General features: G+C 47.1%; 1 protein-coding gene across 1 annotated transcript in view; it reads left to right on the plus strand.

Annotated features, from left to right (window-relative positions):
• The window catches only part of DLG2 (discs large homolog 2), an 82838-nt gene that overhangs the window by 47787 nt on the left and 21246 nt on the right, over nucleotides 1–13805 (plus strand). The window contains exon 4 of the mRNA XM_015407154.1: nucleotides 6325–6424. Coding sequence (XP_015262640.1) covers nucleotides 6325–6424 — 100 coding nt within the window. The remainder of the gene's footprint in view (nucleotides 1–6324; nucleotides 6425–13805) is intronic.

A 13805-nucleotide genomic window follows, 5' to 3' on the forward strand; every position in this document is an offset into this window, starting at 1 on the left:
ATATTCATATACACTCACACAACCATTCACAACTATCTCATAACTCCCTTAAGGTTCACATAGCAACTTAAAACCACCAATGTCACCCAAATTCCAATTTCATACAGCATTTAAGGCAGTAATAGCTCTCGAATAAAAACTATTTTTAATCTGTTTGTCCTTGTTTTAATTGTCCTAATAACAGCCCCCCCCCCAGAGTCCCAGATACCCACAGATCGATTCTCCATTATACCCTATGGGAACCGGTCTCCATAGGGTATAATGGAGTGCCCAGTGGACATTTCCCTCCTCCTGCTTTCTGATAACCCTGAAGTGGGATTGGCAACCCTACCAAGGCCACAGGAGAAGGCAGTAAGGCAGTCCACAGTGGTGATGGTAGCTCCAGATCGGAGTCCAAGATGACCAGCTGGTTAGTGGCAGGGGACAGCCAGTATCCATGGGAGAAGGGTCCCAATGCCCAGCAACTCCTAGGGAGGGGAGAATGGAGGCATGCCCGGAGGAAGGGAAGTTCCGGGAGGAGGCAGCCCTATTGCAGCTGGGCTCAACAAGCCCTAATGAGAACCGGGTGTGAATCGCTCAGTTTAGTGCCTTATTGGGGGGAGGGCCTTGGCAGGCAGGAGGGTCCCGCCTTGCAGGAAACGGGATTGGTGGAGCCGGGGGTTGCCCTCCCCTCAGGGGAGCCTTTTAAGGTTGGGTGGGGGAAAGGTTCCAAGGAGGAAGAGCCCAGTCTCTCGACCCAGCGCTGCATGCGTGAGACTGGGAGAAGCAGGAATCAAAGGGAGCAAGGTGAAGGCAACCTTCTGCTCCTCCTTGCTGATCTGACACGCCATAGGAGACCCACCAGCAGTAAAGCCATCCAGGAAGGTGAAGTGGTCCCAGAGCCAAACACCTGTGTGGTGCTACGTTCATGTGATATCAAAGCCCACCTGGAGGCGGACCGCTGCATGCTGCGCCAGCCGCGTCTCTGACCAGCTCTCCAAAAGCTGTTCCGTGTGAAATAAATACATTATAAAAATAGGAACGATAATTGCTAGGTTTGAATCAGAGCAGCTCGGCAACCAGCTTTTTATGGGCAGCTAGAAGAGGGCTGGCCGGTCATCTGCGTGACCTGAAACCCCAGGTGTGGCAATTATGGCGTTACACTTCATAGGATGTTGTGTGGTTCGTCCAAGAGGACCTGAATTTGGACAGTCAGGGCTTCTGGCCCCAAGGATAAGCAGGTGTTCACCACACTGTTAACGAGATAAGCATTATTTACAGGTAAGTTTGCCTATCTCCCAGAACTACAACTCAACTGCAGACAACCGAGATCAGTTCTCCTGGATAAAATGGCTGCTTTGGAGGGTGAACTCCATGTCATTATATTCTGCTTAGTTCCTTCCTCTCCCCCTAACCCTGCCTTTCCCAGTCTCCGCCCCCAAAATCTCCAACAATTCCTCAACTTGGAGTTGGCGACCTTATTTCTAGGCAAATTTCCCTGTTTTTCTTTTAACAGCAGATTGTTGGAGACAGTGTTCCCTCTAAGCTGAGTTAGTGTGAGCTAGCTCACAGGTTTTTTTAGCCTCCAGCTCAGGAAGGAGGGCTCCAGAGCCAACTGAATTATGCAGTAGCCAAAATCGCTCGCTCCCAACTTTAATGCCAGTAGCTCACAAGGTAGAATTCTTGCTCACAAGACTCCACAGCTTAGAGGGAGCAAACATAAAAAGGCACATTTAAAGCTGAAATGGTGGTTGCAGTGTAGATGTTCAGTAAACTATGGCACACTCGTGCAGCTGTCCGGCAACCCGTTGGATTGAAAAAATGAAAAGATAGAATTGCCTGGTTTTAGACACTGTGATCTGAGGATGTTTATGTATTTGATGGATGTCTGCAGTAAAATGGTTCCAGCTAACTTAATTTTTAAAATGTCATAAAGAAAATGTTACCCTGTGAAATGGTTTACTTTGGGTGGGTGGGGGGAAAGGAATCACAAAACAATAGAAAAGCAAACCCCCACCTCACATTTTAATTTCCATCAGATTCTACAGGCCATTCAGTTAATGTGATCCGCATGCCGATTCCGCATCCTGGTCCAGATTGCTTTTAGCCCTTCATATGTCTATATTTGATCTGCTTTTATCTCGTGTATATGCATGACTTCTTTATGTTGCTTCTGCATGAGGATCATGTTGTTTCAGATCCGCCATCCCCACCCGACCCTTTCCCCACTGAGACATTCATAGGTTTTCATGTATATTATTTCCTCCCCCCCCCCCCTTTTTTTTTTTAAATTTTAAAGATGCTCGGAATGTAAAAGTGGCATGAAACTTTGGTGACGCCTATAACGAAACCATTCCAAAACTGGCATTGGCCTTTTCCAGATACTTAGACCAGAGGTGATGGCCGTCCTTCAGTTTCGAACACAACATTTTGTCTTCTCTGATCTTCAGCTCTGAATTTAAGGCCAAACCTAGATCGGCTCAGACCCAAGTCTATGACTTTTTAGCAGTTTCCGCACTTGAGATGGGGCCGTGGGGAGGAAAATCACTTGGTCCCACTGTAAAGTAAAGGTAAAGGTTTCCCTTGCTCGAAAGCCAGTCGAATCCAACTCTAGGGGGCGGTGCTCATCTCTGTTTCCAAGCCGAAGAGCCAGCGCTGTCCGAAGACATCTTCATCGTCATGTGGCCGGCATGAGTAGACGCTGAGGCACACAGAACGCTGTTACCTTCCCACTGAAGTGGTACCTATTTATCTACTTGCAATTTCTTGCTTTCGAACTGCTAGGTTGGCAGGAGCTGGGGCCAGAGACGGGAGCTCACTCCGTCACGTGGCACTTGGGTCTCGAACTGCCAAACTACAGACCTTCCGGTCTTGCAGCTCAGCATCTTAACCTCTGAGCCACCACGGCCCCTGAGCCCAATCAGGATTAGGCCCTCATGACACGTTTTAAATGGCCAAATCTTTCTGCCATGGGTTGGACCCATAGCCACCGTAATATCTCGTTTGGCCCAGAAGCAGACTGGCAGTAGGTGGATAAAAGATACACGAAGGCTGTGATCACACGCACCAAATCATCCACTTTCAATCCACTTTCCGTGCACTTTCGAACTGGATTTTATTGAGTGAACTGGCAAAATCCAGTTGGAAAGTGCATTGAAAGTGCATTGAAAGTGCATTGAAAGTGCATTGAAAGTGGATTGTTCAGTGTGTGTGACCGCAGCCAAAGTTCTTTTCTTCAACTGGGTACCATTTGCAAACCCATTCTGCCCAATGTAATGCTAGCAATGCTTCCGGAACAGATTGTGGAGAAATTTAGGCACAGAGTTCAGCATCTTTACTGGCTGGCATCAAAGGCCATTGCAGTTTTCAGAATGAAAACAGGGCTCGTGAATATAATTCCCAGGACATAAAAAACATGGGCGTGGGAAAACACGTAAATTCCATTTTCGCCGCTAGAACGAAAGACACTCAATTTACTTCCAGTTTAGTCCTTAACCCTCCCCATCAATGCAACATGGTTAGAAGTCATTGACTGTAAGCATTACACTATAAGCAGCTCCACCAAGTCAGATGAATGCTAAGAGAGGTCATATGCAGTGTTCCCTCTAAGCTGAGTTAGTGTGAGCTAGCTCACAGTTTTTTAGCCTCTGGCTCACACATTTTTGTCTTAGCTCGGGAAGGATGGCTCTAGAGCAAACTAATTTACGCAGTAGCCAAATCGCTCCCTCACAACTTTAATGCCAGTAGCTCACAAAGTAGAATTTTTGCTGTCAAGACTCCACAGCTTAGAGGGAGCATTGGTCATGTGCCATTTCTTTCCTGGAGTGAGAAGATGTAGATTGGGTGCAGATAATATCTAGATTTACATCTGCATAGCAATATGCGTTTGGTTCCCACGGTGATGCCCATTTGCACTTCTGCCTGAGGAGGGGGTTAGATATCTCCATCCACATTGTAACACTCCCTCAGGCCAACACACGAGTCCAGATACTTCATATCTGTCAAAGCCGCAGGGCTCTTTTTGTAGAAAAAGCCCAGCAGGAACTCATTAGCATAATAGGCCACACCCAACACCAGAAGCTCACTAGCATATTAGGCCACACCCCTGCCAGCACAGCTCATTAGCACATTAGGATGCACCCCCGTGTTACCAGAAGTGTGGTCATCCAGCCACACACACCTTTTGCTTGTTATTCTGTTTACCTTGTTTGTTGTCAAAACCCAGGGCTTTTTTTTGTAGCAGGAACTCCTTTGCATGATAGGCCACACACGCCTAATGAAGCCAATCCTAATGGATTTCTGCTGTTGGGTGTGGCCTATTATGCTAATGAGTTCCTGCTGGGCGTGGCCAACTTGGGAGCCAGCCGGAACTCCATTCCTGTGCATTCCTGCCCAAAAATAGCTGCTCAAAAATAGCCCTGGTCAAAGGGAACTTTGTCCCTTGAGAGGTTATACCCCCTAAAATCTTGTCGGTGTCTAAGGTGCTACTGGACTTGAACTGAGCTGTTCAACCGCAGATCAACATGGCCGCCCACTGAAACAAGCAGGCCAACATGGTTGCATGCAACTATAATTGGATGAGAGCCAGAGTATGCCGCATCACTATTTCAATGCTGCCGATCAACGCAGCTAAATTTAGATTTCTGCTTAGAAAACCACCACCACCATTTCCTTAGTGATTTTAGTTTGCGTAGTGCCTCAGCGTTCCTATCACGTCTGCCATCCCAGCAATCCCCATGAGCTGAGCCCCTGTCTTACAGGCAAAGAACTGAGGCGCACAGAGAAGAAACAGTACCAAAAACACACCAGGGAAGAGCTGGGTCTTCAAAACCAGTATTTCTACATTCAAGACCCGTCAGGTTATGTATTCGAGCCACATTGTGAGCTAGGTCCAGTGGGATAGAGCCTACCTTAAATGCACCGGGGCTGAGTCAAAATGCAAAGTCGACCACAAGCCCAAAGTTATTTTTCTATCTGCTCTGGTCCTGACCACAAGGGCTTGGAGCAGGTTCAGTAGCCAGGTGCTGGTTCCAGTTTCACAGGTAGCAGGGGAACAAACAAAGCATACTGACTAGGGATGGGCACGAACCAAAATTCGTCATGAACCAGGCTTGGTTCATGGTTTGTTAACCTCAGTTCATGCCATCCCACTCCCATGCCCATCCCAGGTGGCTTTGGGAGGTTTGTGTGGTCCGTGTCGGCAGACACGCTGGTGCCAGCAGCAGGATTTGGAGAAGGCCAGGGCTTTTTTTGTAGAAAAAGTCCAGCAGGAACGCATTAGCATAATAGGCCACACCCAGCAGCAGAAACCCAGCATATTAGGCCACCCCCCTGACTGCACCACTCATTAGCATATTAAGCCACATTCCCATGTTACCAGAAGTGTGGTCATCCAGCCACACCCACCTTTTGCTTGTTATTCTGTTGACCTTGTTTGTTGTCAAAACGGTCCAGGGCTTTTTTTGTAGCAGGAACTCCTTTGCACGTTAGGCCACACACCCCTAATGTAGCCAATCCTAATGAGTTTCTGCTGTTGGGTGTGGCCTATCATGCTAATGAGTTCCTGCTGGGTGTGGCCAACTTGGGAGCCAGACAGAACTCCGTTCCTGTGCGTTCCTGCCCAAAAATAGCCCAGGAGAAGGCATTTAAAGAACCCTCACTGTCTCCAAGGGACAATCTGTCATGCAGCTTTCTTGAAGTGCGCGTGCCGTAAACTGTGAGCCACCCTGAGCCTGTCTGCGGGGAGGGCGGGGTATAAATCCAATAAAATAAAATAAATAAATAAACTTCTCAGTCAGCATGAGATGCCCGAACCTAGAGCATAAGAAGTTGCTGTGTGGACTTCACAAGCCTCCTTCATTAACAACGTGATAATTTTAAAGGGTAGCCGTGTTGGTCTCCAGTAGAATATATAGATTCGATTCCAGTAGCACCTTAGAGACCGATAACATTTTGGGGGTATGAGCTTTCTAACAAAGGGAACTTTGACCCTTGAAAGCTTATAACCTGATAATGTTCGTTTTATCATAGAGGCCCCAAGGCAGTGCTTGACCCGCATTCCAAAGGTGAGCATTGTTCTGTTAGGAACGAGCATATTGCAGTGTTTAGGGTTACATCGGAGGCCAACTTCGATTCCAGCCAGATCTTCAGAGACCTTTACCTTCTTTGCTCTGAATCTTTTCTGCCGGTTTGCTTTTTTTCTTAAAAATTAAAAGAAAATTATATCGGACTGAGTCACTCGCAGGGTTTTTTCCCACTTTTACAAACTAGTTGTTCTGTCAGCATGAGTGTGACAACAATTAGACGTCCCTGTTTTTTGCCCCCCGTGCCTTTTCTCCTTCACAGTCATTCAATGACAAGCGTAAAAAGAACTTCATCTTTTCACGAAAATTTCCATTCTACAAGAACAAGGAGCTGAGTGAGCAGGAAACGAGTGACCCGGAACGTAAGTAAACGGCTTAGAGGCAATGTCACGATGCAGCACACGGGTGAAGCGCATGACACCAGAAACCCCTCCCATGCACACACACACCTAGGCAAACAAAAGTCAGTGTCAGGGCAGGTGAGGCATTACTACTGTGACCAGTGTTCGACAGCAGTCTGGATTCCGCTCAGTTTCCTTTTTAAAAAAACGTTCCCATGGAATAAAAAATAAAGCTGTAACCATTGGCTGACGAATTCTTGATTACCAAATTTACAAACCGAATGCTTAAGCCCCTCGTTTAAATCATCGCATTTCAAGTTTTGGTTGAAGAAAAAGCCCGTACTATCCGGTTTGGGGTGACCACAATCACTCTTTCTACCGAATATGGCTTAGGAAAAATCCTACTGATAAGTTCTAAGCGAAAAAATAGATAGTTCTTTTTCATCATTCTCCAACTTGAAACTATCACATTGGCACCTTGAGGATACCTGGTTGACTCTCCAGGTTTTTAGGCTAAAACAGTAGTCTCTCCTGTCACTTCAGGATCTAGATGTGGTATTACTGAAAACCACAAGGGCCATTTTGGATTATCCATCAGAAGTGCGAGCCTTTTGGGTTCTGAAATTGTTCAGCGGATGTGGCGAGTCAGAAGTGCAATTCACTGCGAATTTAGAAATCCCCGCTTCTGGGGAGATAATGGGCATGCCATAGAGGGAAGTCTGGATGCAGACGAGATTTTTTTAGAACACCAAAAGAGGTATCAGAGTGCCACTGGTTTACTCATGCATTTCTTTTGGCGCACCATCATGTCTGCCTAAAACATTGGCCAGCTTCCTGCCATTGACTTACGGTGACTCTGTTGGGTTTTCAAGACAAGGGACAAACAGAGATGGTTTGCCATTGCCAGCCTCTGCATAACAACTTTGGGCTTCCTTGGTGGTCTCCCATCCAAGTTCTAACAAGGACCAACCCTGCTTAGTTTTCAAGATCTGATGAGACTGGGCTAGACCTTTCCACTCCGTCGGAGAAAATACTTTCGTTTTGACTAATTATGTTTGCCATTGCTAGCCTCTGCATAACAACTTTGGGCTTCCCTGGTGGTCTCCCATCCAAGTTCTAACAAGGACCAACCCTACTTAGTTTTCAAGATCTGATGAGACTGGGCTAGACCTTTCCACTCCGTCGGAGAAAATACTTTCGTTTTGACTAATTATGTTTGCCATTGCTAGCCTCTGCATAACAACTTTGGGCTTCCCTGGTGACCTCCCATCCAAGTTCTAACAAGGACCAACCCTACTTAGTTTTCAAGATCTGATGAGACTGGGCTAGACATTTCCACTCCGCCGGAGAAAATACTTTCGTTTTGACTAATTATGTTAAAAAAAAAGTTTCTTTCGTCGTTTCATTAGAAAAATTGTGTGCCGCCTCCGCAGAACTTGCTTGAAGCGGCTCACAACAGAAACAATAAAACTATCCCAACAGTGGAGTGAAAGAAGTCAAGCTGATAAAAATGACAGATGCAAGTCAACCCGAGATAACAGTGAAAACAAATCCAGCCGATAAAAACGGGCTGATAAAAGCAACAAAAAAAAATGCAGCTCCTGAGAATGGCATGGGCTTTCTCGTTTGAACCAAAACAGGTCGCTTTCATTGTCAATCTGGTGGGGATTCAGGTGGAGGGTGGGACACAGGACCTTGTTACCAAATGAGAGCAGGAATCCAGACTGTGCCCTCGACATGGTCTGTCATGGTAGTATCCATTTCAACTCCACTGACTTCTTCCTTCCTCTTCTGCGGCTGTTCTTTTCTCTCATTGCTCTCTCTGGGGACTTCCGTGCAGGACCTCCCCGGATTAGGTGACGACGGTTATGGAACAAAGAGTCTGAGTAAGTTTCCAGGAATGGTCACTATAACCTCTTTTTTTTTGGCTTTTGTTTGTTCCCTGAGGACCATCCACCCTGGCATGCAGAAGATTAGATTTTTCTTTTGTCCCCCAGCTTTGAATGCGATACGGTGGGGGGAGTCCGTGGGCCTTTATGTTTTGCATGATAATACGAAGAGCATACAGCATATGAAACAGATATGCTGACTTCTTTGTAAGCAACACCTTCTGTTTCCTAATCATTCATTATTGATCCCCTGAGGACCGTTCTTTAGACCAGTGGTGTCCAAACCGTGTCCCGAGGATAGCATTCTGAGAGAAATTCTCTTAATTCCTCTTTACCCAATTTCTCCTTGAAATCCAGCAATCCATTTCTTTCCCCTTCTTTTAGGAAACCGGAGTCTGTTTCTAATCAGTCCCGTTTTGCTCGAAAGAGAAACTCATAGCGAGAAGGGGCAGGAAGGGAGGCGCTGCAGAATCTTGGCATTGCACTTTGCAGATGCTCAGAGGCAGTCCATGTCTTCCCAAACCTTCCTATCCTCCTGTTAGAGCACCATCCTGTGGTTTGTGACATCAAAAGCAAACTTGCAAGGGCTGAATTTACCCCCCAAAAAATGTTGCACAGAGCACCACCATGTGGTGAAACAGAAAACTACAAAGAGAAACCAAAGAGAAACGAATTAGGGAAAAAAGAGAATAAGAGGAATCAATGGCTCCAGCCAAAAAAGTGAATTTCAGAAAAAGAAATTCAACTGCCCATAACAAGGCTACCATGGATTCTTTATTTCTTTATGTAGACCATTTATCAGACACCTTTCTTCCTTGCAGAACTCACGGTAGCTCACAACGCAAATCAAATATTATTGAAAATACAATCAAAACAACTATAAAATGACAATTTCAAAACTCCAATTGGGACTGCCAATAAATCAGTCAAATGCAGTCCTAAATAAAACCATCTTCAGCTACCTCCTAAAAATCACGAGTGGGAGAGGCTTTCTCATTTGAACCAAAACAGGTCACTTTCATTGGCAATCTGGTGGAGGGCGGGGAACAGGACCTCGTTTCAAAACGAGGGCTGGGGAGCTTGTGCCGTAACTGTGGAGCTGCCGGGGAAAGGCCCACCATGAGAGAGTTCTGAAAGTCTCATTAGGGATCCTTAGTTAACACTGCAGTCCTGTGCCTAGTTACTCCCATCTTAATTCATTGATTTCAGTGAGTTTAGACTGGAGTAAGTTTGCATAGGATTGCACTTTATGGAATCAGGTAAGAGTAGATACTCTTGACCAGCTTCCCCAAACATCCCTTTCGATGTGCAGATGCGGAGGGGGTGTTCTAAGGCATAGTTCCTGTTCATGCAGGATGGGGGTGAACGACACAGGCCACAGGTACTTTTCACCTGAGTTCACAAAGGGTGACAGTAGAGTTTGGTTAGCACCCACCTGAACCAGCAGTGCTCACCATAACATGCTCTAGAAACCTCTTCAAGATACAGGGGTTCAGAACCACAGACAGACAGATAGTTCCGTGGCAGAGAAGTCGATCTGGAATGGGTTCCCTGAAGTGAAAAGACCATTGCAGTAGGTGAATTCAGGTCCAAAGGGAACAGATGTTGATGGGTTTCCTCGGCCATGTTTCGGGAAAGCCCATATTTTGACCCATAATACACAAACCTCTTTTGAATCTCTTCCAATCCACGGGAAACTGGTTCCAAAAAATAAGGATCCTAGACAGGGCATAGAATCATAGAATCATAGAGTTGGAAGGGGCCATACAGGCCATCTAGCCTAGAGCATCCCTGACGAGGGTTTGTCCAGCCGCTGCTTAAAGATTGCCAGGGAGGCGAGCTCACCACCACCGTAGGCAGCTGATTCCACTGTCGCACAACTCTTACTGTAATTCCCCTTCCTAATATCCAGCCAGTATCTTCCCACCCTTAATTTAAACCCATCCTTGCGAGTCCTCTCCTCTGCTGCAGACTCCCCTTTGCAATGGTTCTGAATTCCATTGGTTATTATGGCCTAGGGAAATGGCGTAGAATGAAATGGATGGCCTTGCAATTGATTTCAATATTGTTAGGTGCACCTAACGGCGTGTTGTGCCTCTCCCTGCCTTGCTGTTAACTGGTAATGAACTCACCTGACCTGCGTAATGGCCGCTCGCTTTCCTTAGAGCTCCACCAGTCCTTTGATCCGAGGCACCAATTAATTCTGAAAACAAATGATGCCGACTTGACCATTGCACATTGCCTACCGCTGCGAATGCGCTTTTCATGACAGGAATGTATGCTCATGCGCACAGGTGTGATGCAGATCAGGGGGCTGCCCCGACCTTGATTTAACCTCATCTGACGGTTGACTTTCCCCGTAAGGGGAGACGCATTATCTCTTGTGGAGCTGCGAGGGTCAGTTGTAGTGTCCTAGATTTCTCCATGATGGGCCTGCCAGATGTCCGCATCACCGTTTCAATGCAGTCACTGCAAAATATTGTCTGTAAGCTAATTAGCAAGTCGCGGCACCCCACGGTGTGTAATCTGGACAAAACAAACTCGCATATATTCTTCAAAGATGGAGGTGATTATGGCTTTGGGGGGGAGTAGAATGATAACAGCCCAACTCAATGGAAGGGCAGACTTTTGGCCAAAGCTGACTTCCTCACCACATAAGATCTTGCCCTACGGCCATGAGACCCTTATGCTTTAGACCAGTTATCTCCCCCAAAGCAATCAGCCAGATGCCCTGGGTATATCCATGATGCAGCTTACTTCGTTCCAAAGGATCCTTCTGTTTCCCAGGAACCATAGCTCAGGGATAGTGCACATGTGTTGATGTGTTAGGTCCCAAATTCAATCCCAGGCCTCTCCAGTTAAGACAGATCATGGGTGACAGGGCTGGAGAAGAGGCTGTCTATAGGTGCAAGATCCAAGGAAATAATATCAGCTGCCACTTCCCCAGCCAAATCCCAGTGGCCCACGAGAGCCGCAACTCACATTTCCCAAGCCGGGATCCATCAGCCAAGTCCTCTCTCAGTCCAAATTGTGGCATTGTGAAAATGGTTTTAATGCATGTGATGGAGTGTTCACGAGCCCATCTGTGCGCTCACAGAATAAATTCATTTTGCCCTAATTATGGCTGGCACAGAAATTGGAAGCTGCCTAGATATTCTTAGGGATTTAATAGAACAGGACGAAGGATTCACAATTAAAACTAATTTGTTTGGACTCTCGGGTGCTTCCGTCATTAACTCGAGGAGCTGCACAAATGCAGCTGGTGCCACCGGTAGGTCTGGTGGTGACCGTTTGCGTCTTTGAGTTTGACTCAACCTCCACCTGAGTCCGTTCCACCAGTTGGAATCGAGTAAAGCCTTGCCAAATAGCTCCAAAACCCTTTGTACAAAGTAGGGTAGGTCCGGAAGAATACCCCCACTAGGGTTATCAGGTCATCACAGTGCTGCAGCAAGAGGAAAAATTGGCGTCACCGATGCCATGATGTCATTTCCGGGGGAAACCAGAAGTGATGTCACACCCACTCTGTGGTGCTCTAAGGATCTCTATGGTCTTTATCATTATTATTTTTTCCTTCCACCACTGCATTGATCAATTGGGTGTGCCGGCAGGGGACTGCCCACCAATACCTGGAAACTAACAACCCTCACCCCAGTCCATACCACTGAGCACCAGTGAAGGGGAAGGGGGATGGCACTGGAAGGCAGGGGCAGTGTCGCCACGGCATGTTCTGGCATGAAGCAGACTCCTGGTACTGCTACTTGAGCTCACAGGGAAAGCATACAAGTTTTCCTTTACGTTTCTTCTAGCAGGACCAAAGCAGCTCAGCAAGTCCATTGCAAGACAAGAAAAAAGAGTGCATAGGGAGAAGTCTTAACCTTCCCTGCCCTGTTCTGTGGCCCCACACCGAATCAGAGCCCCACGTCTTTGCCGTTTACAAAACAAAAGAGCTGGAAGACCCAATTGCAGATCTCCTAATGCCTCCTCTAGTTACATCCTTAGACTGCCATCTTAAGGCCATCTTTAAAATTCTAACAGCAGAGTTGGGGAACTGGTTCCTGCCACTGGGTAGAGCTCAAAAGGGTTAAACCCCTCTCTTCCTTCCCGGCACAGCCCCGAGGCAAATTGAGGCTGTGCCAGCTTGCGATTAGAATTTCATGGTCAAGTCAAAGCCTATAATCCTCATCTCACCCGTCCGAGCCCTAAATCAGACCATAGATCCGTTCAGCTCAGACAAGGGGACTGCCCACCAATACCTGGAAACTAACAACCCTCACCCCAGTCCATACCACTGAGCACCAGTGAAGGGGAAGGGGGATGGCACTGGAAGGCAGGGGCAGTGTCGCCACGGCATGTTCTGGCATGAAGCAGACTCCTGGTACTGCTACTTGAGCTCACAGGGAAAGCATACAAGTTTTCCTTTACGTTTCTTCTAGCAGGACCAAAGCAGCTCAGCAAGTCCATTGCAAGACAAGAAAAAAGAGTGCATAGGGAGAAGTCTTAACCTTCCCTGCCCTGTTCTGTGGCCCCACACCAAATCAGAGCCCCACGTCTTTGCCGTTTACAAAACAAAAGAGCTGGAAGACCCAATTGCAGATCTCCTAATGCCTCCTCTAGTTACATCCTTAGACTGCCATATTAAGGCCATCTTTAAAATTCTAACAGCAGAGTTGGGGAACTGGTTCCTGCCACTGGGTAGAGCTCAAAAGGGTTAAACCCCTCTCTTCCTTCCCTGCACAGCCCCGAGGCAAATTGAGGCTGTTCCAGCTTGCAATTAGAATTTCATGGTCAAGCCAAAGCCTATAATCCTCATCTCACCTGTCCGAGCCCTATATCAGACCATAGATCTGTTCAGCTCAGACTACACCCATCTGGCTCAGACTAGCAGCAGTTCTCCTGTGTCCCAGTCTCTCCTAGACCTGAGATTCTTCCTCTGAACTCACCAAGGATTGAACCTGGGACCTTCTTATACAAAGCATGTGCTCTCCCACTCGGGGATTCAAACGTGTGGAATGAGCATACATGGGAAAGTCTTGTCTAGGCATACCCCCGGTATTTTCATGGGGTGCTCGGGGCTTCTGTTTAGAAACCTTCTTGGCAGGTGGCATGCCGCTCTTTCCCCATGCATCCACAAGTGATAATGCTTTGGCCCTTCATTGGATCAATTCTGTGGGTCGGTTTGGGGTGCTCCGCCGTGCTGGGGTTTTCCTCTTGCTCCGCGCGCGCACCCCCCTTTTGCATGATGGGGGTGGCTCTGTGACATTATGGTGCTTGGTTACGTCCTTTTAATTTGCTGTCCTGTTCTTGCAGAACATGTTTCTTCTCTTGCCAGCGATAGCGAAAGTAGCTACAGTAAGTTATGGCTTTCGTTTGGGACTCTTTTCCTTTGGCCTGCCCGTTAACGGTTTTCTTTCTTTTTCTCCTTGCTTTCCTAACTTGGGGGAAGAAAGCCGCCATGACAGACTATTGCTGGTGCAAATGGCTTGACTTGGAATTAGACGCAAACAGAAATCAGG

The sequence above is a fragment of the Gekko japonicus genome, unplaced genomic scaffold, assembly GCF_001447785.1.
Source record: "Gekko japonicus isolate JY-2015 unplaced genomic scaffold, Gekko_japonicus_V1.1 scaffold3601, whole genome shotgun sequence".
NCBI classification, from domain to species: domain Eukaryota; kingdom Metazoa; phylum Chordata; class Lepidosauria; order Squamata; family Gekkonidae; genus Gekko; species Gekko japonicus.